Source organism: Kryptolebias marmoratus, linkage group LG16 (genome assembly GCF_001649575.2).
Source record: "Kryptolebias marmoratus isolate JLee-2015 linkage group LG16, ASM164957v2, whole genome shotgun sequence".
In the NCBI taxonomy this organism is placed as follows: domain Eukaryota; kingdom Metazoa; phylum Chordata; class Actinopteri; order Cyprinodontiformes; family Rivulidae; genus Kryptolebias; species Kryptolebias marmoratus.
In genome coordinates, this window is record NC_051445.1 from 19,811,661 (window position 1) to 19,834,829 (window position 23,169).

The following is a 23,169-nucleotide window of genomic DNA, read 5'->3' on the forward strand; positions in this document are numbered from 1 at the left end:
TATTGACCACTGCCTGCACAGCCCAGTGGAGATGGAGGGCAGTTCAAAGAGGTGTCCACTCAACACTCATCTCTCTGTGCCTTTCATTTCAAAAAGGTGAGCAATATATGCAAGCTTATGGAACATCAAATGCAGCAATTTGAAAAGGGATTTATTTTTTCCCCCCGTGGGCTGTAGTGGGGGAGGAAACACCTGGAGTTTTGCATCTTTGGGAAAAACAAACCCTCACGATATTATTCAGATTTTTGGCCAAATCTGAAAATCACATAACAGAGAAAAGATTGTGGTAATGTGTTGATATTGTCCTTTACTGTCCTGCCCTGTTTCAATCATGAGCTTGTTGGGAACACAAACAGTGACAGATTGGAGCCATAATAAATCATAGGAACTAATGAAAAGCTGCAGAAATGAGAGGGATCCTGACTCTGGGCCAAACACAGTGGGTCAATAACAGGCTGGCGAGCAAGAGAGACAAACGTGAGGAAAAATACAGAGGAAATGGAAAAGAGCAATAAAACCATGCTCTTAAATTGTCCTTCCTCCTGCAAATACACTCTGTAGTAGTAGGGATGTAAATCTGAGGGTTCTGAATAAACTGTTACTTAATGCCTCCGGGATTTCTTTATTGGACAGATACGCTTGCATTTGTTTGAACGTGCACGTTGTGCCCTCATGCGTGTGTTTATGTATGCCGGAGAGGACTGCTCCGAACTGCCAGGAAAATGGTCCCCTCATTACGTTCATTTTTAGCTGCAATTTAAAAGCAATTACGATAAGCCTCGAGGTCAGAAAAAGCGTAAACATGGTACATTTGTTTGACGGGCAAGGGCGAGCTGATAAATCATCATCATCAGCATCCATCTCTAACTGCCACTAAATGACTCCCCTGTGGACGCATGAGGTTGTATTTGCATCTGCTGAACAAACAGAATTTAAAAAAAAGGTGCAAAAATCTAAAATTTTAATTCTATATCACTTTAAGCAGCGTTGGCTCATCTTTTTACATATACACAACAGTAGAAATTTCTTTGATAGTATAGTTACTTCTGTGTGAGTGTGTTCTCTCCTGAAACTACTCACCCCTCTGGTGTAAAATCCTTCTCTTTGCAGATCTCCATGAGCTTGGGGGTGAGCCTGTACGCTTTGAGGGACAGGGAGCCTTGGCCTGTTTTGATGGGGTCTGGAATTAGAAAAATCAGAGATTACAAATAAATACTCTGATTTAAATTTGAAAATAATCTTGGCTTATATTCGATGATTCCACATTTTAAAATCAGATTTCTTGGTAAGCTTCGTGAAAAACCCTCTCCATGGTTTGTCAAGTTGATACCAGTCAGCAGCATTTCAGCTGCTGATTCAGAGAGCTTACTTTATTTCTCTTTTCTGTAGCGGCCATAGCTGGAGGTTTGGAGTGAGCACATTAGTCACAGAAACCCAATTTTAACAGTTTTTAAAAGGCGTTTCTTTAAAGTCTCCTTGTTCAGTTCATTCAACAACTGCTTCAGAGGGATACTTCCGCTCTTTTGAAGTGGGGTTCTGTGGAAAAGTTATATACAAATAATATTTTACCTGTTGTAAATAGCTCTTAGATTTATTTTTGAATTTCCATGGTAATTTACATATATTTTGTTGTGTTTTATTACTGGAATTTGCGAGCTTAAATAGCAGTAGCAACAGTTAGCAGTAGCATTTCCAGTGGAAACTAGGGGAACTTCTGGCATAAATATAATTTATCTGCACAGATTGCAAAATTGACAGTGATGTAGAGGTTTTTAAAATAGTGTTCACATGAACCATTACAATTTTTTTTTAAATAATGGAGATGTTTTAAGATGGCAGCGATCTACTTTGATCTCTGTCTCGCTCCAACTAGCCGTTAGCCCATTATTTTGCTTTAAACTTAATCCGAGTCTGGTTATCAAACTTTAATGCTAAATTATTTAAAAAGGTATTTTGGTCATTGTACCACTGTAAACGTTTTAACATACTATTACTGTAAAAATCCTTATATTTACATATAATCTGAAATATTCAGGCACACAAATCTTTATATATTTCATTTTCTAAGATTCAATCGTTCCTCTAAAAATGTCCATAAGCCAAAAACCTGATGATGAAGTTGCACAGATTTCATAGATTCTCTTTATATTTCTCTTGCCATTAAGCAAGTTCAACTACTGTATCTGCAAATGTTATTGAGTTGTAAGAAAAAGATAATAAACTGGCTTCTTTTTAATGACTACAATACAATGGTTTGTAGTCACACAGTCTGTCCCTGCCATTATCAGCTGAAGTCATAATAAAATCTGAAAATGCACACTGTCCTGACACTGAAAGCAGTTTACTGCACTGTTTTTTATAAAAATAAATAAATAAATAAAACTCCCATCAAGTTATAATTTACTGAGATATCTGACTAATCAGAAAAAAATGCAAGCATCCAAATGCAAATGCTCATTTAGAGGACATACAGTATCTGCTATTCAATCTCTTATTTGAAAGATTTTAATCACTTATTGTTATTTCTCTATAGTGGGAAAATTAGACTTCTTTTTTTCTTTAATGACTTCCAAATCTGTGCAGAAGAGAAATGGAGAGAGGGAGCCGCTGGCCGTCCATCGCAACATTCCTATCTATTATAGAAGCAACACAGCTGATCAAATAATAATGAACTGGGAAGGCTTTACAGTAAGTTACTAACTTCGTAGTGATTTACCGTGCTGTGAAAGCGTTCACTCTTCTCTTCTTTAAATTTATCCTTTTCTCCCCATGAAGCCAGACTTTATAGTAATCTTTTAAAGTTATCTTGAGCTGTAAATCTCCAGGCTTTCTGAAGGTCTTTTATAGTATTTATCTGGACGTTTACTGCTTTGTCATTCATTTTTAGTTTAGTCCTTGCACCTGACTGTTAGGCATATCTCAGCTGGGTGTCCATTGTGACCTTAAAAATTCAGACAAACAAATGGAAGACAAAAGAAGAAGTGTCAGTGCTAAAAAAATAGATCTCCAACAGATGGATGGTAAAAAAAGAAAGACACAATTTAAAATAGATTCTGTAAAAATAGTCTGTAATAAGTAGTTCAACAAAGAAAACAGCCATTTTCCTGAAAACGATCAAGTATGAGGACTGGACTCTGTAAAAACTGACCTTCAAAAAGACTGAAGAACTGTTGATTAACACCACCAGGGCACAAAATATAAAGAAATGAAAAGTGGCTTGGGCCTTTAGCACAGTACTGTACATTGCTGGGATATTCCTAAATGTTAACTTATTCAGTTTCCCTTTTTGGTGTACTGTACCATTCTGGGAGCATAAAAACGATACTGGCCAACATACTGATTAGAGAAATTCCGAATATTCAAAAAAGTTGGATACATCAGCACTGTGTCACAAAATTCCTAATCAGATAGGGTTTAAAATAAAATCCCATAAAAAAAATATTAAACTTTCACTGTACATAAATACAGTAATATCTCAATGCGCTTGTTTCATAGTAAGAAATGTAAAAACCCTAAATGGGAAACTGACTCAAACTGAACAGTCTGACTGCAAGCAAACTCCACAGTAACTAAGATTTTACTGTCACTTAGGCCAGCATGAAGTTAGCTCTTTCAAATCTATAGAAATCATGCTGACTGAATAAACCCTGAGTGATACAGATGAACTCTTAAGAGCTGAATCTGGGCACAAAGCATTGATCTTTTCCTTTCAGCAAAGGACAGACTGTGCTAAAAGAAACAGACACTCTCTTATGCTTCAGTTCTGATGTTCAAAAAGCAATAAAAAAATGTTTGAGTTTATTATTAGCTACAAACCAGATGTTCCCTAATTCACCTCAACATTTTGACAATCCCACGAATCAAATTGTCAAGGCGTCTATGATGAGGCTTACACCGACTGTTTTAGTCCAGACCTCGTTACTAACGTGGTTCTGAGTCCAACTGTTACACTGCATGTACCTAATTTAAGGCACTAATTAGCGTTGCGTATTTCCATCTTAACCGTTTTAACTGCTCACCTTATAGTTAAAAGTTTTACACGTTTTACACGTCACTGGACAGAAGCCATTTACCTGCTCAGCTGATTGATTCTTTCATCGGTATAAAATGACCGGTGAGCTAATGACAAAGAGAACAGAAAGAAGAAAGGAAAAAATAAAGAAAAAAAAAGAATCAATTTTTCCCTCCCCTTTGACTTTAAACGGAGATAATGTAAATTCCTTTGGGGTGCTTTGATCCGTTAAGTGCTGCATTATTGATTGACATTAGTAGGCGGTCTCGTTTAGAATGAGGAAAGGCTCGCTGCCCGACTGCCTGAGTGGCCGGCAGGCTGGCAGAACCAGATCACAGAGTTACAGAAAGATAGAGATTCGTTTGAAATGTCTCTATTCTGTTTTTATCATCGCAGAACAGCAGCAGCAGCCAAAGACGTTTTAGCAAAGGAAGAATCTGACAAGCACAGTTCTTTACCACTAAAAATAGCCTAATTTAAGGATGTTTCAATTATTTAAAAAGAACACCACCTTTGTTTTTGTACTTTATTTTGACTAGATAAAAACTGAGCTGTGTATTGCCTGTGATCAAACAGCAAAAGGCGGAAGAAAATGTTTTTGCCCACAACTGTGTGGATGCGTTTGCCTGTTTGTCTTGTTAGCAAAATATATTTCATTTTATTTAATAGAAGTATTAGAAAGTAATTATCAGATTTACAACTACAACTCATCAACTTTTAGGATCAATTCAATTCAAAATGACCCCAACAACAAATTGACCTTAGCAAATAATAAAACTCAATCCGTTGCTCCAATGTTGAGCTAAAATTTGAGGTGGTAGTAGCTGAGTCATCCCCAACACATTTTTAGAGTATTGATACACTGCGCAAGATATTTGCTTAAATCTTTGGCATTAGCTGTTGGCGTGAACCTTATTCATCTGTCAGCAAAATATTTTATGAACCACTGAAGGGATTTTAATGAAACTCTTGGAAAGTAGCCATTGGATGTACATTGACAACTCATTAACATTTGGAGTCAACCCAATTCAAAAAGGGTGCCAAAGATGATCAACCTTAGCCAACACATAAATGGATCTAACTCTGTCAATTTTACATATTCTAAGCAAAAATTTAGTGTGGTGGTAGCTATCTCATACTCCAAGTGCCAACAGATTGGATGAGATCTCACAATATTGCTCGAGATTGCGTATAATGTTACTTTTATGGTTTGACCAAACGATTATAACTCCATTATTTCTCAACATAAAATGATCTCAATTTAAAACTGACATGAAAATGTACTCCATCGTTGAATGCTAAGCATTTAATTTAATGAAAGATTTTAATTCAGTGAGTTTGAAAGTCATTTTTTGTGTCACCTTGGATTTTTTTTATCTGACAAATCTCAGAAAGTAAAACTCATTACAGTAGAACCATTACAGGAGAGCAAAACTGGCTGAAAATACACTCCGGACACAGTGTGACTTTTGGATGGTGTTCAAATTTAATTACATGTCTTTAGTTTGTAAAGTCTGATCTACAGGTCTGATTGGAGTTTTAATATATAAACATATAAAATAAAAAACATCTAACAAAACTGATTAGCATTTACATCCAGTTAATTATGCAGGTATCCATGAGATGTATTAAAATACCGCCTCTCAACTCAACCACTTAGAGTGGTCATAAATTTACATATATTTAACACGGAGTTTGAAATTAACACTTTGGTGCTAGAGATAAGTCGTTGTTTGATGTCATGTTGATTTAACTATTGATGTCTTTTGAAAAATACGCATTATCTGGCACGGCAATGGCCATGTGGCAATTATGAGCAGCTCTTAAAGATTTTTTTTTTAAAGCAGTACTTACAAGCGCATCATGTTCATTAGTGACATGTTATTGGCTTCCAGCCGTCCTTCCAATCCTGTTTACGTCTTCTGCTTCTTTCTCTACAGCTGGCCTTAACCAGAAAAGGCTAACGGTACTTTACCTCACTCAGCCAAGGTCTATAACATTTCCTCACCCATGAAGCTTCAATACCTGACATGACATGATAGCGTTTTAGGAGGGTTTCAGAGGCCAACGGCTCTGGCTGACTGAGTGAGTCAGACTCAGTCAAGAAAAATCACACAATTCTATGGTGTCTAATTACTATGTCACTCATCTTCCATTCCCCAAACCCCTACAATTAATTTCCAATCCTTGTTCTGTGTCACAGTGTCTTTATAGAAAGGATTTGTTATGTCTTACTGTCATAACATCTATTTCAATGGATGAATCGCTCATCAAAAATCCTCTGACCAGTTGACCTCTGGTCCATTGCCACCAGATTTTCTCAGCCACTTTTGTGCATAAATTCCTATGTGGTTCATCTGCTCTATGTAGCCTGACTCAACATCAAAACAGACAATTTTGTGTGCTTACTTTTAGGAAGTGACATCCAACAGAAACTAGGTTATTCTGTATCAAATATGCTGGAACCAAAAGCAATGTCTTTACAACCATGAAGATGGGAGATTGTTTTTTTTTAAATGTACCATTTAAAAGTATTTATTCTACACCTGCAATTAAATCTCTCTTTACATCTTTGTCAGCCTGATTTTGTTATATGTGAACTATAATAAAATATCTAAAGACCTCTCTGTGACAGCTTGATTCTTAGATTCCTAATTGATAAAAAAAGACACTGAATTTCACTAGAGGTTGTTTAATCATGTCTGACAATGAACACTAAATGATTTTAATCAACTCTCTTGTAGAAGCACCAATTCTGTCTCGGGTTTAAAAAAATCCTTGTACACATAATCTGAACAAGCCTTTATAATTCTTTGCCTGAGGTTACCTCTCTCTCTTTTTTTCCTTTATAAAATACTGTTTCCTGACAGTTCAGGCTTACTTCTGGGAGCAGGAGAGTCGACCTTAACTGGCGCTGACCTACTCTCCTGATGCCACTTTTCACCTGCATGAACTTCCTTCATTAGAGGCTGCCTATGAGCGGTTGTGTTGACAAGTGACCACTGCAGCAGTACGTGTCAGCTCTGCATTTCTGGTGTATAACCGAGTCAATAAAACATTTCCAGCTAGTGAAAGCATTAGATCGAAGTGGGCGAACACATGTGACTATTACTGTTGCTGACCGATGTTTGAACCCATCTTGGCTGCTCACGCAGATTTAAAAAAACATGGATTCGCATTTCAACCACTGACCCAAATGAAACTTTATTTTTCTTCAGCATTCGACTTAATTACATTGATCTTTTTGGAAGACAACCTTCTAATTTATTTGCCAGTTTTGTTCTTTTTATATCATGTCCAATTATCTGCAAAGTGTTGCTATTATTATGAGTGTATGATTTGATCAATTTTTACCTTAAAAAAAAACTAGTTAAACAGATTTTGAAAGTGATTTGTAATACATAATCTCCTGTGTGGGACTACTCACCATAGATGAGAACAACTGACTCTTCGATGGCGTGTTGGTAGCTGAACTGAGAGTCTAGCAGAGCTCGGCTGACAAAGGAGCCATAGTAGGTGGACTGGTACCAGCCCACATGCAGATGGTCAATGTTGACATGACGCAGGGAACGCATCATCTCCATCTGGTACTGGACTAGAGGCAGAGAGGGAGAGAGAAATTGAGTGTGATGTTGAGAAACTCAGAGAAATGGAACAAGGGCGGTGGGGTGGGGTGGGAGGGTTCAAAATTAACTTCACTGAAATTACCACTTTTCTGTGGATCTGTAAATATTTGGTGGCCATCTGGAACCGGACATGGTGCATAAACAGAGGGGGAGAGGATGTGAGATTGAGAAATATGGTGAAAGAAAATGAGCAACAATGATGTGAAGGACAAATGTGTTCGAACTGGGAAAAACAAAAGGCTTCATCTGCTGCTGTCAAGTGGCTGTGGCAGTGATTTCTAAAACAAACATCAACTTGGATCACAAGTCTGCCTCTCGTTCTTTATGTCAGTAAATAAATCCTGGTAGGGGGAAAACAGCTGGATAGATACACGGGCATGTTTCAGCTCCCGGGGAGACGGCTAGATACATTACAGAGAGCCATTTCATTATGGCAGACACCTCCTAAGGATGTGCAGCTAGAAATACAAACACCCTGCCTCATCGGCTTTAAGTTACAACCAAAGCAAGCGAGCAAAACAGTATCTAAGCAGGCTAGCTGGAGGAGGTTGATAAATCAGGTTGTGATTGGGCAGCTGTGGCCCCTAACACCCCGTCTGTAGAGCACAACCCTGTCCTGCTGGGGATGTTAACAAGAATAAAGTGGAGGGGTGAAAAACAGGGAGGGTGAGAAGCAGAGGGTAAAAAAAGAGCAAAGACAGAGTAGCTTTGAACACCAGGAAGAAAAGAGAAGGAAAGGATGATAAATAAGAATGAGCATGTACAGAAAAAAAGAGAAGGCATAAAGAAAAATGTAATGTCAACTTATTTTTTTTTTTTACAAAGGTGGCATTTCTTTTTTGGCATAATTTTAATGGCCTGAACTTCACCTTGCTGAATATAATATGTAAATCACTTCATTGAAATTTGGTAAGCACTTCACATTTGACTCTACAGAAATCATATCACACCATACTTTTAAAATGACTCAGAGCTCAGCTTTTAAACAAAAAATGATTCTCCAGTGATGTGCACAAAACCTTCTGGTTGAGTTTCATTAACTTAACTTTCTAAACACACATATACAAACTCTTCTTACTCAATAAGACACAGAAGACGAATGCCAACACTCCTCCATGCCGTGGGGCTGCTTCTCCCTGACGGCAACACCACTCCGAAATTCAACATCAGTAGAGAACTGGATGAGGACAGCAACGCACACAGGCCCTTTTCATGACCTGTCCAGCAGGGTCAGACCGAACAAAACAATCTATCCTTTTAATCTAAGCCTTTATTTAGTGATTGACATGGTCCAGGAGACAAAAGTAAGCACAGCTAATGGACAGGGGAGGCAAAGGATGAGAAGGTGGGAGAGAAATTGAGAAGGACATGGTTTATAAAGGGGAAAAGAGAGATTGTAATTCTAGAGAAAACCTCACTAGGAGGTGCTGTTAGGGGGATTTTATGTCAGTGAAACTTTTCTCCTGGGCATTATTTTGCAAATTCAATGAAAGAAATCAGAACAAATTATCTGCTTTTATCTGCTTTTTTGACAGGTTGTCAGCAGCAAAATGCCTAAAGAAACTATTTAAATTTTGTTATTTCCCAAGTTCACTTATGTAGCTGGCTCATTCCTTGAGATAAGTGGCTTTTTAATACTCAAATGATTCAAAGGTCAGAGTTAAATGCATTAAGAAACAAAAAACATTCTACTAAAAATGGACAAGTCTAGACTGAAAATGACAAGAAATGATGCCAGTGTTCAAAGAGAAACTTTAAAAGATCTTTGTCAAGCCTGAAAAATTGGAGCTCAGGTCCACTTGTTGGATTGCAAGAAAGTCTGGCTCCCTGGAAGCACAACATGAAAAAGTAAGGGCGACATGAGACTTTTGCACAGTATATAAAATTCTTCTTTCTGAAAAATAGGTGGCGGGGTGCGGAAATGGTAAAAGATTAAAGTCAGCAGTATTGATTCTGTCAATGAGACTTGAAACATGAAGTGGGAGAAGAAGGCAACAAGAAGCAAAACACATGGAAACGTGTTCGAGACAGACTGAGAGGGTGTCTGCCAGGGAGGGGTCCTGACCAGAAGCAGGCTAGCAGCAGACTAAAACAGAGCTTAATGGAGGAGGAAGACAGCCTGCCACCAAACCGCCCCATTTGTCTCAGCACTTCTTCTCTCAGTATGAGTTCTTACCTCTCGGACACCACTGATGCGTACACCTGCCCCCACATCCCATCATTAGCAGGGAAATTGTGCACAAAGTCTTTTAGACAGAAACTGAAGGCTGACGGATTGACAGCAACAGCAGGAAAACCACAAGCTGTCTGTGTTTCCTTTTCCAATAAGAAACTGTCGACCCACTTCCAATAATAATAGTAATAATACTAGAGCTCTTAACTAGGGATGAGTAGTGGTTTTTGAGAATCTGAAGCATCGTTAAAAGGTACAAATCTGGCAAATTAATGCGACTGTCATAATAAGCAGCTACGTTTTTTTTTTTTTGTTTTTTTTTGCCTAACAGCACCTGGTAGTTACACACTGCTAACAAGATCATGAGGTAGCAGTAAAGCACCAAGTTGTCCCCCAACAACCACTGTTTTTTCAGACAGGGTACTATTTCAGACACAACAACAACCCCCGCCAGAATATAGAGTAAGTAGACCTAAATTTCCCACAAGTTTTCAGTTTATCCCAACCATGTGGACACATTTATTTTCTCAAAATAAAACGATGAAACAGGCAACAGTCCTCATTAGGAAGGGGGTTACTTAAATGAGCTCTTGTTAATATGAACGAGATAATTAATGTTTGTATAAGTATACCTTTATTCACATGTGTAGAACTTTTTGCATTCAAAATGATGTTACAATGGCTTAGTTCATCTCAGTCCTCTTTTTACTGGAACACAAATTGCGGTAGGTTTAACAGCCCTTGTTTATGTACTCCATCTGTTAGAATTTTTGTTTGTCAAAACAAAAAAAACCATTTATTCTTGTTAACTCTGTCAATTTCACTTTTATACTTCAACCCACAAGCTGGATTTAAATATAAATGTATTCAATGAGTGCCCTCACAGTTGCACTCTCAAAAAACTTTTAAAGTGCTATTCTGGAATAACTAAATGTACTAAATGTTAAGATGACAATATCTTTTAAATACTGAAAAATAAAAGCAGTGATGAAGTACGAGTGTAATTTTTAATCAGCAAATTAATAAATCTTTGGGAAAGGTTTACTTAAGTCAAAAGCCTTTTAAATTATACATAAAACTGAAAGGTGAAGAAAGTGCATGCAACAGATGAGCATATTTCTTGTGGGAAATTGTCCAGCAACTATAGCCCTCAATCTAAACATGGTCGTGTCTTTTCTAAGTGGTATTCTGCGTAACTCAAAATAACTCGGGTCGTGCTTCCTTTAAACTGCTGATCTACAGTATATATATAGACTTAAAAGTTTAAGACTTCCTTGTCAAGTGATCTGACAGCTTAGCTTCACAATAAATGTCAGTGTTTTCTTTAAAAGTATTTTCAAATAAAAAGCTGGATCGAAATTCTTCAAAGTATCCGTGAGACGCATCTACAGCTACGTTCTTTTCGACCTCTGACGTAGATTCAAAGAATATGCTGTGAAAAGGCATTGATCTGGGGGTGGTTTTAAAATAATCTTTTCAAGTGGTGAGAACTTGAGAGCACAGAGAGGATGCCAATAAGGTTTTAAGAACAGTGGTCTCTGCAGTTTTCTTTCAAAGCCTCAAGGCCAACTGAGCAGCTGAGAGCGACCAAAAGACGAAAAGTCCACGGACAAACAAACTTCCTGGCAGAAAGAAATGTACATTCTACAAAGACATTAACTCGGCTTTTAATTATTTGTTTTCTTTTTTCTCTGATTTTTGCAAGAGAAAGCAAGAAAAAAGAACTGGTTTTCTAAATGAATAATACTTTGAGCTTTTACTGAGGCAATTATTTTATTTTCAGAAAGTACTACTTCTTACCATTTGCACTCCAAAGAGGCAAATGGAAACAAATTATTGATTTCTTTCGCCTTAGTAAAAATAAATAAATAAATATTGGGTGATTTTGTTCTCTTTAAGAGAAGCTCTTTAACAGCCAATATTGAGTAAGTTTTAAAGGGAGGAAACTCAAGTATAGAGATATTGTACGACTGACCACTTTTACATAAAACTGAAAAAGGCTTAGGTTGAAGTGACGGGTCAGGCCAGGTGTTATCACGGCATTATCATGTCCCAGATTATATAAATCAGCAACAATATGCTTCTGAGTATTGTCAATATTTAAAATGAACTACTGCAATGTTTACACCTGCAAGTCTTAACCTCAAGCAGCAGAGTAGATAAGTTGAAAGTGTAATTATACAAAGAATATATTTCCTGTTTGACTAACTCTAGTGCCAATCCTGTTGTGTAACATTATTATTTTCTCCATAGTGACACCTACTGTTTAGGTGGGTGTCATGTGTAGACATCTCAATCACAAAGAAAAATGGCAAAAAAAAAATGGTGGCATGACAGCCTGCTTGCACCACGACCAATGTATAAAAACCATTTTGGCATTAACTTACCGTATTTATTTTAGAGCTTAGGATTTACTTAGGTTACTTTAATGACAGGTTACATTAGGTTACATTAGCCAAACATACCAAAAACAACCATCACACATTTTAAAGACAGTCCAGTGCATCGGAGCAAGGTTGAAGAGGCAACAGAGGAGGGGCAAGTTAAAACCCTGTCAGTCTCTTACAGTAACCTGGTGTGGCAGAAGTGGTGAGTCACATCAGACAAGAATGAACAGAAGCAGAGCTGACAGATTTTTATGGAGAGCTTGTAGTCCTTAAAGATCGTGATTATGGAAATTTAACATCTGCTTTCTTGCATTAAAAGAACATCTTCAGATCAGGTCTTCAGCGCAGAAGGACGTTTTGCAGGCCAGTCATATCCCCTGCTCATACTTGAAAAGCTTGCGAGCATACTGACCTTATTTAAATTAAAAAAAAACTCTAAATGTGTCATGTAAATTTTGTAATGTTACGAACTTTCTTGTATGAACCATTTATTGTTAAATTGGTTTGATCCACCATGCTATGACAATTAAAACATATTGTGCTGCATTACTAATCTAAGAAATGAAGATTTAAAACCAACTAGAGGCCTTTAAAATGCACTAAAATACATGTAATAATAATAATAATAATACATGACAAGATGTTGGCAGATGGCAAATCCATATACTGTTATACCAAAATATAATTTGGGAAAGTTTTAAAAGGTCTCAAAAGAAATCCTGTCCAACTGTAGTTCGTGGATGCCAGATTGAAATTTACTTTTGAATCAATAAGTCATTACATTATGACCACTGAAGGTGAAGTTAAAGATGTTATTCAATAGCACAAATGCTCCAATGTCTCTTGGCAGTAGGATGAATACAAACTATGATGGTGAGATAATTGATTACAACTGCAGCTCTTGTAGGATATTCCTGGTGCGCAGTGGTCAGGATCCAAAAGCAGTTCAAGAAAGAGCAAAACCAGGACAGGGTCATGGACAACCAAAGACCACTGATACAAGAGGGCAGCAAAAACTAGACCCTGTTGTATGACACACCAGAACAGCTAACACCCCAGTTTGTGCTAAAAGCACTAACAATGGGTATCTATGCATCAGAAATGGACTATGGAAAAATGAAAGAGAACTGCTTTGATGAATCATATCATCTTTTAACCAATGTCCATGTCCTAAAGACACTTTGGTTGAACTTTTGTACTCTGTGCATTCAGAAAGTAAATGCAGGAAACAGAGGATAAAAAAATTATTGCTCTCCAAGTTTCACACATAAGACACCATGTTGCACTTTGGGAAGCTGGCAAGCCAACAATGTGATGATTCTGATAATATTCTGCAGGAAAACATCGGATCCTGCTATTCATGACCTTACCTGAACAAGTAATGTTTACCTTAATATTGTTACTGACCAAGTACACTTCAGAAAACTAAGGGATAGCTCAGGAAACCCAAGCCAACCCTAGAATAAATTAGAATGAATTTGCATAAATTTGTTAATGCTGCTTTAGCAATGAAAAGGGAGCCTGATCAAAAATAGGTGGGTAATAATTCCTGTCTTGTATATGATGACATGGCTTAATTTTTTGGCAATTTTTTGGCATTTCAAAATATGATTTCTTGTAAAATGATTGTTATATGATCTTTTGGCACAATTGCCTGCTCCTAAAAACAGGCAGTGTCTTGATGGAAAAAATACCAAAATAAAAAATAAATGTATGCATGCAAGGTAAACCACCAAGTGTGTTGAAAGGCCCACAAACAACAAAACCACTTCCAACATGACGACTCCAGCAAATTGGAATCCGAACCACAACCTAAGACGATTACCTCCAAGAGAGATGCCAATAAATTGATGACACCTCGTGAATGCCAGCTGACTAAAATATTCATGAATTCCAAACAGACAGTTCTAAGTCCACATAAAGTTGCATCCCACCCATCTGGATGACACCCAGCTTTCACAGGAAACTCAAGCAGACAGGCAGGCTTTCAAACAAACCAATGCGGACTGTGCTCAGGTAAGAAAAAAATATATACAGAAAGCATGCAGACAATCAAATGACTTTCAGCCTGATAGCTAAACTTAGATTTAGTTGGCTGAGGGAGACAGGCTAGTGGCAGCCAGCCAGCTCATCCCCATAAGATCTAATACAAAGCACAGAGCCTTGTAAATGCCACAGGATCACTACCTTGTTTGTTCATAAACCATGAATTATAGCTGTCAAAATATACAGCGAAACAATCCCAGTGACCATCACACATGTGTATACACCACAATATATTGAAGTTGTAAAGCCCCTGCAGATCCCCATCTGTTGAGTGAAATAACAAATGTCAGACAACTACTTGTACCAATGATATCTTACTGAAAAAAATTATTTCAAAGATCCTTGAATATTTTTGGAGTAAAGAATCTCTTAAACAGGAAAAAAAAATCATTTTCATTTTAAGTTGCCAAATTATTTAGAGAACGATTAAGTTTTTATTTTTTAGGAACTTACTGACTCATTGTTTTGATGGATTACAAGGAATAAAAGAAATAAGACAATTAAAGGCAACAAAGCATTAAAAATTCATGCACAACCAAAAAAAGCTTTTGTACTTTCTGTATGGCAAGATTAGGCACACCTTTTCCAGGTAACAAGGGAGCTAACCAGGTCACAAGTCCATCACTGGGCCATTTATAGACTAACAAGACAAACAACCATTCACACTCTCACTCACACCTAGGGACAATTTAGAATTGCCAATGATCCTAACATGCATGTTTTTAGTCTGTGGGAAGAAACAGGAGTACTTTGAGAAAACCCACATGAAAAGAGCATAAAAACTCCCTACAGAAAGGCCGGGAAGCAAATCTGCGACTGTCTTGATCTGAGGCGTTTTATTCTTTTTATTAAGTAGTCTTTAATATTCTGTACAACAACACATCAGAAGTCAGTTGCCACACAAAGGAGCTGATTTTAGTGACTATACATGAATACCTTTGAGTTGGTTATGTCAAAGAACAAAAATAAATTGAGTTGCATCATGTGAGGCAACATTAGACAACCTTTATTTTTTTCAAATAGACCCATTTACAAGGCTTTTTGCTCCCAATTGCTGCATTACCAGGGTAAGCCGTATTATTCCATAAACTATGGCGGCATTAGCTTGAAAACAGTCCATTTAACAATATCATCAAGGCGTGGAGGTGAGAGCATGCACCACCGTTTGCTATTCCTCATTCATTTCTGCTGCCCTGCCGCCTCTCCTATCAATCAATCTGGATCCCGAGGGCAGACTGGGAATGAGTCTGCCCATTCCCTCAGTGCTGCTTGATTGTATGTGTGTGTGTGTGACAGCAAAAGGAGCAGTGATGGTGTGCTTACATGAGACAGAGACAAAGTGAATGTGTGTTTAAAGGGGATGTGTGAAGCCACGAGTTAAGTAAGGGTAACCGAAAATGAAGCAGGAAGCAAGACTCGATCCTGCGTGTTGCTAAGCTGTGGGAGAGCCATTGTGCGTTTTTGTGTGTGAACAGGTGTGGGTACACTGAAAAACAAAATGTATGTGGTGTGTGTGAAGTCTGCTGTGCATCTAAAGCATAAATGTGTGTGTGTGTGTGTTTGTGTGCAGGTGGTGGAGTGAAGGCCTTTGTCAGCCAGGAGCAAAAATCCTCACCTTGGTGTAGTAATGTTAACAGTTATAATCAACAAGGCCCTATCAGCGTGTGTGTCTGTGCCATGAACCAGACAGTCCATACCCTAATACTCAGTGACACAAGAGGTGAACTGCAATGGACCTTGTAAGCTGCTGCAGGCCACAACATCTCTGTGCAGGCAGCAAGATGTATTTTAGTGTGTACTTGGGTCTGAATGTGAGGATGCACATAACTGTGTGTCACAACACATTCTAATCACCACTTTGACAGGCTGACGGGGCCTTGCCTGGAAAGCCTGATGCAGTTTAACACACACACGCTGATACGCTTGCACACAAACACTGGCTGAAGTTTATATCCACCAACGTCAACTTGAGCAGATGAGTAATGGAACAGAATAGAATGGTGCCTCATGTCTGAAACTTGGAGCCATAATTTCTTTATCCCCCGTTTCCTGCCTTTACTTTCTGAATGCGCAGGATAGAAAAATTGAACGGTTTAGAATAAGGACAGATGGGGCAACAGCAACCAAACTTGTATTAAAAAAAATACATTTCAAATCTTTGCTTAAAATAATTTACATTCAAAGTTAACATTTTGATTCATTAATATTCTAGGCCATTTCGGGAAACTGCTTTTAGGAAAGTACTTTTTAAAATTGGTTTTTAACTTAAACATTTGCATTTTATTTTCTAACAGGAAGAAAAGATCTACGACTTGTCCAAAGTCAAGTGTCTTTATGAAATTTCTTTTTAATAAAACCCAAGTTGATAAAGTTTACTTGCCTACCTAAAGTTTACCTATTCATATGGATTCTTAGAAAAGAAGAACATTTCCTATTATCGTCTTTATAGCCAGTTGACATACATTATCACTACCTATTAGGCTCTATTGCTGGTATTGATTCACCCAGGTCATGGCAAATCCAACAAAAAAAAAACTGCTTTCTATTCAGCAGCTGAAGATGTTTCGCTTCCATGGGAGGAGCTTTCTTAATTCATTCTTTTTAGTTTTGAAATGAAAAAGCTCCTTAGAAGGGAAGCGAAACATCTTCAGCTACAAAATAGAAGTCCAGTTGTTTTGATTTTCTTTCTTTTTGATTTGGCTGTAGTGAAAACTATAAACCCTTAGGTGAAACGCTGTTGTATGGTAAGGTTCCAATGACTTGCGCATTAGAAGCTAATGCAAGAACAACTCTGAGGTCTAAATTAGGTAAATTATATGTGTGAAAATAATAATAAAATACAATTTTATTTCTAAAGCTTTTAAAAACAACACTGTTGACCAAGTGCTTTACACCAACTAATAAAAACACAAGAGGTAAAACACATAATTCCAAATCAGGAATAAAAACTATAAATCAAATAGACCATAGACCAAAAAAAACAAAACAATTAAGCAATAAAAGCCAACATCTCAAATGGAGTTAAAAGCCAGAGAGAAAAAAAAGGGTTTTAAGATATGATTTAAAAACAGGAAGTCAGTCGGCCTGTCTGATCTACAAAAGTAGAACGTTCCACATTGTTCCATAGTTTGAAAACACTCCGTCACCTCTCAACCTCCTCTTTGACTTCGGGACCACCAACAGCAGCTGATCTGCCGACCTGATCGAGCGAGTGAAGACATAAAGTGCATTGCAGTAGTCGAAACAAGTTGAGATAAAAGCATGGTTTAAAATTTCAAAGTGATGGCATGACAGAAATGGTTTGACTTTGGCCAGTTGTCTCAAACAATAAAAACTGGACTTGACCACTGATTTAACCTGAGCATTGAGCTTAAGGTCATTGTCCAGCCTCACTCTCAGGTTTGTTGCTGTGTGAGTCAAGTGTTGTGTTAAAGGACCCAGATCAGCAGGGACTATGGAAGAATCACTGGGCTCAAACAACACAACCATGGCCTTTTGTTCATTCAGATGTGAAAAGTTCACTGACATCCATGTCTTAATTTCTCCAATGCAGTCCAGTGGTTGGTTCACAGAGTCATGATTATCCTGTTTTAGAGGCATATAGATTTGGGTATCATCAGCTTAAAAGTGGAATGTTTCCGGAGAATAGATCCAAGAGGGAGTAGGTACAGAGAAAAGGGAAGAGGGCCAAGTATAGAGCTCTGAGGAACTCTACAAGTAAGAGGCGCTACAGAGGACTCCAAACGTCTCTCTGTTAAATAGGATCTAAACCAGTTCAAAGCTACGCCCTGCACACCAACCCAGTTCTCCAGAAGGGACATGAGGATCTGATATTCCACTGTGTCAAAGGCAGCTATTAGGTCCAACAGCGGCAAAACAACACAGTGGCCAGAGTTTTGTAGTTCGAGGAACATCATTAAATTCTCTCAACAGTGCCAAATCAGTACTGTGACAGGCTTTAAAACCAGACTGAAGCACCTCACTTAAGTGTGAGTTCAGGTGGGAGTAGACAAACTTCACCAGGACCTTGGACATTTAAGGAAGCTTCAAGATTGGTCTAAAATGTGATAGTACAGTGGGGTTCAGGCCAGGGTTTTTTATTTTAAACCAGTGGTGCCACCACTGCATGTTTAAAACTCATAGGTACATATCCATTTGCCAAGCTGCCATTATAATGTTGAACACAAAAAGAGCTAAGATGGAAAAAAAACCTCTTTAAAAAGATGAGGAGGGACCAGATCATTCGAAGATCCAGCAGGCTTCATCTTATCAATGATCTTTTTCAGAGAGGGCAGAGCAACCGGCTCAAACTGAAAACACACAAACATGCTGTTATGGAAAACCAATGGCACTGTTGTTTTTTTATCTAGCATGAATTCATCATATGGGTTTGGGAACTACAGAGGTGACAGAAAGCCATGCACATGCTGGAATTCATAAATACTTCAGAGCCAGGACAAAGACAAAACAAATGTTTTGACACTTCATTCTACCAGTATTTGCTGAGTGAAGAACACCCCCCCACACACACACCTTTGACCTGAAGGTGGCATCTCACTGGGCAGCGAGTAGTTGGCGAATGGGATTCATGAGGGAGTGTCCCAAATGTCTTGGGACTTTTTGCAAGGTTCTCAATTTCTTTGCATAAATCACAGAGACACGCAGTCCTGTTGCTTGAGCTTTGAACATGTTAAAAAAAAAATTTTTGTCAAAATAGTCAAAGTTGTCATGAGCCTTACCACCCCATCTGAATTTTGCCACAATCGCCTTTAACCGTCTCAAGTGTCTGAAACCACGCTGATAATGAATAGTTATTGAAAAACTGGTCCAACTCTGCATATTTTCATTTCAAAACCGTATTCAGTAGATTAAACCATAAATGTGGGGTGGCTGCCAAGGTGGGGACCAAACGAGCCAAGGTGAGTATGATGTGGGCGGAGGTGGGCAACAAAATACTGTGCACGGCCAAGAATGTAGTCTTGCAAGCTGTGCACTTAAAAATAGGCAATGATTTTCAAAAACACAGCCCGATGGTCCCTTGGTTGCAAACACCCAGAGTTTTGTGAGGCTTCAGCAGAAATTTCACATATTTTCCAAGAGTTTTGAGGATTTTTTTCCCCCACCAACTAGTGTCCCAACAGTCCCAGCTCAGTGAGACACCACCTTCACTTTTAAGTCTCTGCACACAAACCCAAATTTGATGAGTAAACTCTTGACCCATTCAGTCAACACTGTTAATATCCCACTTTTACTCTGCACTCAGTTTAAAAGTCATCAGACTCTCATCTAATGAGGACTTTCACTCAACACAAGGTGATACATTAGAGACAGTCAGAGGGAGGTCAAGGGAGAACACGCTGAAGAAAGGGGAAAAAAATAAGTGAAAAGGGTATAAAAAGAAGTCCCATGTATTTTCGACAAGAATATAAAAGGAGATGTGCGTGTGTGTGCAGCTGAGATGATGGAAACTTCACCATGCAAATGAGTGTACGAACAAATTAATAATATGAGCAGCAAACCATAAACCTCATTTTACTATTATTGAGAAGAAATTTATTAGAGTCTAGAGACTTTCCATTCCCACTAATTGTGAAACTCCTGCAGAAACGACATCATAGCTACAGCCCCATCAAACCCATCCAGATCAAGCCTTCTTTCCTTGTTTATGAAGAAAGGAGGACAAACACTTTGTTTCTGTTTTGTCAGTGCCAGCTGGTGCTGATGTTTGAGGGCAGATAGCTTGTCCTTCTGCCACGGCGTTTTCTCTGTCCGCACGTTGATCTGTCGGAGGACGAGAGCAGTGATAAATGTGCAACACGTCAGGAAGTAAATGGCGCTATCGAGTCGCAGTCTGGTCTGGTGTGTCAGGAGAGTTGCGGGGCTAATTTTCAGTGGCGAGGCTATAATGGAATGTGTGTGCCTGTTTGTGTGTTTGCGTAAGTGCACCAAGCACGGCCCATGTTCCACCTGGCACAGTGGATTAGGTGCAATTAATCTTAGTTAAGCAAGCCCTGCAGAGAGCTGCCTCCCTTATTCACGCATGTACATAGAATTACACACAGCGCCACAAGTAGGCACTCAAACACACCCAGTGATGCACCGGAGAGAGGGGGAGAGCATGGTGAGGCAGCTGTTTTGTGTGCGTAACACGCTGACAAGTTAACCATATGCACATTTGACAGCACTTGCTTGTCACAGGGTTTTGTTTTTATAGTTGGAATGGGGGGAGAGGATGACGAAGTGGAAAAGCTGTCACTTCTTTGCATATTGTGGTTTATCTTTCTGAAAGGGACATAAAGGAAGAGGAATTTTACTTGATTTCCTTGTCAATATTTCATTTAACAGTATGTTTAGTTGTGAGAGCTGACATTTCATTTTAGCGTAGACAGTGCAATGTGTGACAGCCCCGCAGAGAGTGTGATGTCAAGCAAAGCCAGTCAAGTATGGCAAATTAGCTCAAATACTTCCTGCTACAAGTTTTTCCTATGAGATACAAAAAGGAAAACACAAGTGATTCCTGTTTTCCTTGACTGGTCTACAAGAACAGTGGAGTGTGTCTGATGTTAGGTTAAAGGCAGGCACAAAGTTTTAATCTTGACTTTACAAAACTGAATGAGACGCTAAAAGGCTACTAAGAGGTATGGGAAGCAGATGCTGGAAAAACTGAAGAAAAACACTGAAAGCATTCAGTGGCAAAAAAAATGTAACAAACTTAAGAGTTGAATTTATTTGTCCAATACAGGAGGGAAGCTTCAAGTGAGATAAGACTTTGAGACTGAGACACGTGCATCTTTGCAGTTCTGTCTGCCAGGAAGCCCTGCAACGTCCTCCCTCTGGTCAAAAGAATGAGGGGAGTCCTCCGCCACCTGTCCTCCGCCCGTACTCCTGTCTTCCTGCTCTCCTGCTGACAGTTTCCTACGCACAGTGGGAGCCTCTGAGCTGCCTACTCCGTGGTTAGACAGGATGTTGAGAAAGGGCTACATTTCTGCCACAAACCTTGAAATAGTCCCATTCCCAATGATAGGAACAAGAATGATGCTCTTCCAGTGGGAGGAACAGCAGAATTCCTCCCCAGGACTGAACCTCCAGTTGCTGTCCTGAACTGAAATCATCTTCTTTTAGTGAATATGGTTCACAACAAGAATTACTAAAGCATTCCTGAATCATATGTAGCATTCAAATAAATATAACATAAAAATAATATTCACATTGTCTCCTGAAAGATTCACTAGTTTTCGAGACCAAAATATAACACAAAACCAAAGTTCTTCAACCATCATATAGCTTAGATTGTAAAGTACATCCTTAAATTAGGGGTGAGGGATTTGACAAAAATTTCATTTCACCTTAGTTTTTTAACAGTAAAATCCCTATCACAAGTTTACCATTTTTACATAGGTTTTTAAACAGTGTGATGGTGTAGATTCTCAGTCATCCAGGCCATGGAAAATTCAAAAAAGGTTAAAAAACAAAAACAACTGGACTTCTATTCTATTCAAATTCTATTCTATTCAACCACAGAATAGAAGCCCAGTTGTTTTTATTTTTTAACCTTTATTTGAGTTTTTAATTAGTGTTTCTCTTTATTCTATTTTGCAAGTTATTAATTTACATGGGAAAAAAAACTTGCCCAAAAAAGTATGCAGACTATTTTTGATAAGATTTTAATCAGTTTGTAGAATTTTGTCAACTTGAGTTTGGCACAGTAGCTTAAAAATCACAATGATGTACATAGTTGGTACATAAAATGTGGTGTAAAACTACTGTATTGTTTTGGAACTGTGTTCTTTTCAACTCACTGCTGATGAGGATGCTGCATTTTGTTCACAATGGTGCCCCTGAAAGTTTCACAAGGCAACTTTCAGGTTGACTCCAACTGTATTGTATAAAGCCTGAAACAGCCGTAGTTTCATTTATAGCCAAATATCTTGCTCACACATACAGTTACAAAGTGTGTAATAAACTCATGTCATGTTTTTGCTGATGTGTTTTCACGAGGACAGATTAGCTGAAGTGCTAAGCTAATGTTAGCTCGCTCTGCTCTTTTGGCACAACTGGTTATTCGGGTCGTCACACGTTTTCTTGCAGTTGTCGTCAATTACGAGCCGTAAAAACTTACTGAAGGGATATTAACATATTATTCAAACATTCTTCTGCTGTACACTTTGTATTTAGTGTTGCATTTTCTGGATGGTTGCAGAAAGCTGTCAGTAAGATTCCCCGTACCCCTCGTCACATCACACAGGCAGGAGACTACAGGAGCCTGCAGAGGCCAAAGGAGTCTCGTTCATTGCAAACATTTAATCTGAAAAACACTTAGACTGAAAAATCCACTAAATAAATTGTGTGTTTGTATGTTTTACAGTAACTTAAATGTTTAATGACCAATTTTGTGATTCTGTTTGTGTTTTCTGCATAGCAGAAATCATCCAACGCTACAACAGCTAAAATGTTCCCTATAGACGATCCTAAGATCTCTCGGCTTTGGCAGATCATCAACACGCTCTAATCCTTCATGACCCAAGATTGTCTTATCGCCCTCACCTATCTGGAAGTAGGGATTCAATCAATCAATCTGCAAGTGACTAGAATCACAGATTTTAAGCTTGATCAAATAACTAGTCGATTCAAACTTTCAACAAAAATAAATAAATCACATTTCCTCCGAGAGAATACCATAGATGAATGTCAATCTAAAATTCAACCGTTTTCCCTGGTTTGCAAATCCACCACAGCCACTAATAATTTAGTAATGATTATCAAGCTGTGAATTTTCCATGCAAATAGTTACAAAAAAATAAATAAATGATTCACCAATCTAACACATCTAATAACTTTTTTAGCTTTCCAGAAAGAGTAAAATAAAATCTGTGTAATTTGGTACAGTTTAGGAAAAAAGACAAATTTTTTAATAAAAATATTTTA

The 23,169-nt window shown here is 38.2% G+C and overlaps 1 protein-coding gene across 1 annotated transcript in view; it reads right to left on the bottom strand.

Annotated features, from left to right (window-relative positions):
* The window catches only part of LOC108232196 (eukaryotic translation initiation factor 3 subunit H), a 63,384-nt gene that overhangs the window by 18,410 nt on the left and 21,805 nt on the right, over nt 1-23,169 (bottom strand). The window contains exons 3-4 of the mRNA XM_017409816.3: nt 7,440-7,607; nt 1,081-1,180 (exon numbers count right to left, since the gene is read on the bottom strand). Coding sequence (XP_017265305.1) covers nt 1,081-1,180; nt 7,440-7,607 — 268 coding nt within the window. The remainder of the gene's footprint in view (nt 1-1,080; nt 1,181-7,439; nt 7,608-23,169) is intronic.